Genomic DNA, 1,670 nt, shown 5'->3' on the forward strand with positions numbered 1-1,670 from the left:
ATCTCGGCTTAGATGTTCTTCAAAGTGCTGAAAGGGCTTTGATACTCTACGTGCAGCGACAGCATTTCAAGGAAGAGATCAAGATCCTGGAAAAACAAAAGGATGCTTCGCATATTTTGAAAAGATATTCTCCATTAAGGAAACTGGATCCTTTCATTAGTGATGGTTTGATCCGTGTTGGAGGACGACTTCATAGAGCTAACAAAACATCCAATTGTACTACCCAAGGACTCTGCTATTACAGAACTCATATTACGGGATGTGCACCAATCAGTTGGTCACATGGGAAAAAACTTCATGCTTGCTAGTCTACGTCAGCAGTATTGGTTGCTCGGTGCATCAACTGCTATAAAGCGTATAATTTCAAAGTGTGTTACTTGTCGAAGATATCAGGCCCCCGTTGCTGAGCAACAAATGGCCAGCCTTCCTGTAGACCGTTTAAATGCCGCTGAACCCCCATTTTCCAGAGTTGGGATGGATTTCTTTGGACCATTTGAGGTAAAGCGAGGAAGAAGTACAGTAAAGAGATATGGTGTGTTGTTCACGTGTTTGGCTATTCGAGCAGTACATCTAGAGGTTGCTCATTCTCTTGATACAGACTCGTGCATCAATGCAATCAGAAGATTTGTGGCTAGACGTGGTATAGTTAAATCAATTCAGTCTGACAACGGAACCAATTTAGTGGGAGCAGAACGCGAAATGCGTGAAGAAATTAAAAAATGGAATATGCAAAACATAAATAGGGCCTTGCAACAAAGATCCATCTCATGGAGTTTCAATCCTCCCACAGCATCCCATTTTGGAGGTGTTTGGGAACGGCTTATTCGTGTTGTCAGAAAAATACTCTATTCGCTACTCCGAGAACAAAACGTATACCTTGATGACGAGTCTCTGCACACACTGTTTTGTGAAGTTGAAGCTGTGATCAATGGTCGCCCTATCACAGAAGGGCCCAACAGTCCTAATGATCTAGATGTATTGACACCAAATCACTTGTTATTGCTTAGAGCAGGAGAACATATTCCACCTGGCTTATTTCATAACAGTGACAACTATGCAAAAAGGAGATGGCGACAAGTACAATATTTGGCAGACATATTCTGGAAAAGGTGGATACGGGAATACTTACCTCTGCTGCAAAAGAGACAAAAATGGATGTACTCTAAGAGGAATTTGGCTGTAGGTGACATTGTACTGATTATAGATACAACCCCTAGAAATTCATGGGCACTTGGAAGAGTGCTTGAAGTCGTGAAGGACAAAAAGGGGCTTGTCAGAGTTGTGAAACTGAAAACAAAATCGTCTACACTGACTCGTCCAATTACAAAATTATGTCTCTTGGTAGAAAGCGACTAAGATAGTTTATTGCTAGTAAGCAGTTAAACAACAAAAAAAACACCAAAAAAACCCAACAACCTTAAAAGCAACAACAACAAACAAACAGTGAATCGATTGGCCTTGTAATAGTGATAATAGTGTAATTGTGTCTCTTGACTATCCACAATTAGAGGGCCGGTATGTTAAGGCCAAACATTACATTTACGTAATGTACATATTTGTTTGTTTATTTTGCATGCACGTCTTTGTTTACGTGTATGACGTCATGGTAATTTTGTTACGTCATTCTTTAGGCAACGTTAATTTCTGTCTTTCCAAAAGACGTTTGTTAA

At 40.2% G+C, this 1,670-nt stretch overlaps 1 protein-coding gene across 1 annotated transcript; it reads left to right on the forward strand.

Moving 5' to 3' along the window:
• Positions 1 to 282: 282 nt before the first annotated feature.
• Positions 283 to 1,356, forward strand: LOC121386137. The gene has a single exon (XM_041516936.1). The coding sequence runs from the start codon at positions 283 to 285 to the stop codon at positions 1,354 to 1,356; it is 1,074 nt and encodes a 357-aa protein (XP_041372870.1).
• The last annotated feature ends 314 nt before the right edge of the window (positions 1,357 to 1,670 follow it).

Source organism: Gigantopelta aegis, chromosome 12, assembly GCF_016097555.1.
Source record: "Gigantopelta aegis isolate Gae_Host chromosome 12, Gae_host_genome, whole genome shotgun sequence".
NCBI lineage: Eukaryota > Metazoa > Mollusca > Gastropoda > Neomphalida > Peltospiridae > Gigantopelta > Gigantopelta aegis.

Excerpts from the sequence above, each read along its gene's own strand:
- LOC121386137 (XM_041516936.1), top strand. The coding sequence starts at position 283 with ATGGGAAAAAACTTCATGCTTGCTAGTCTACGTCAGCAGTATTGGTTG.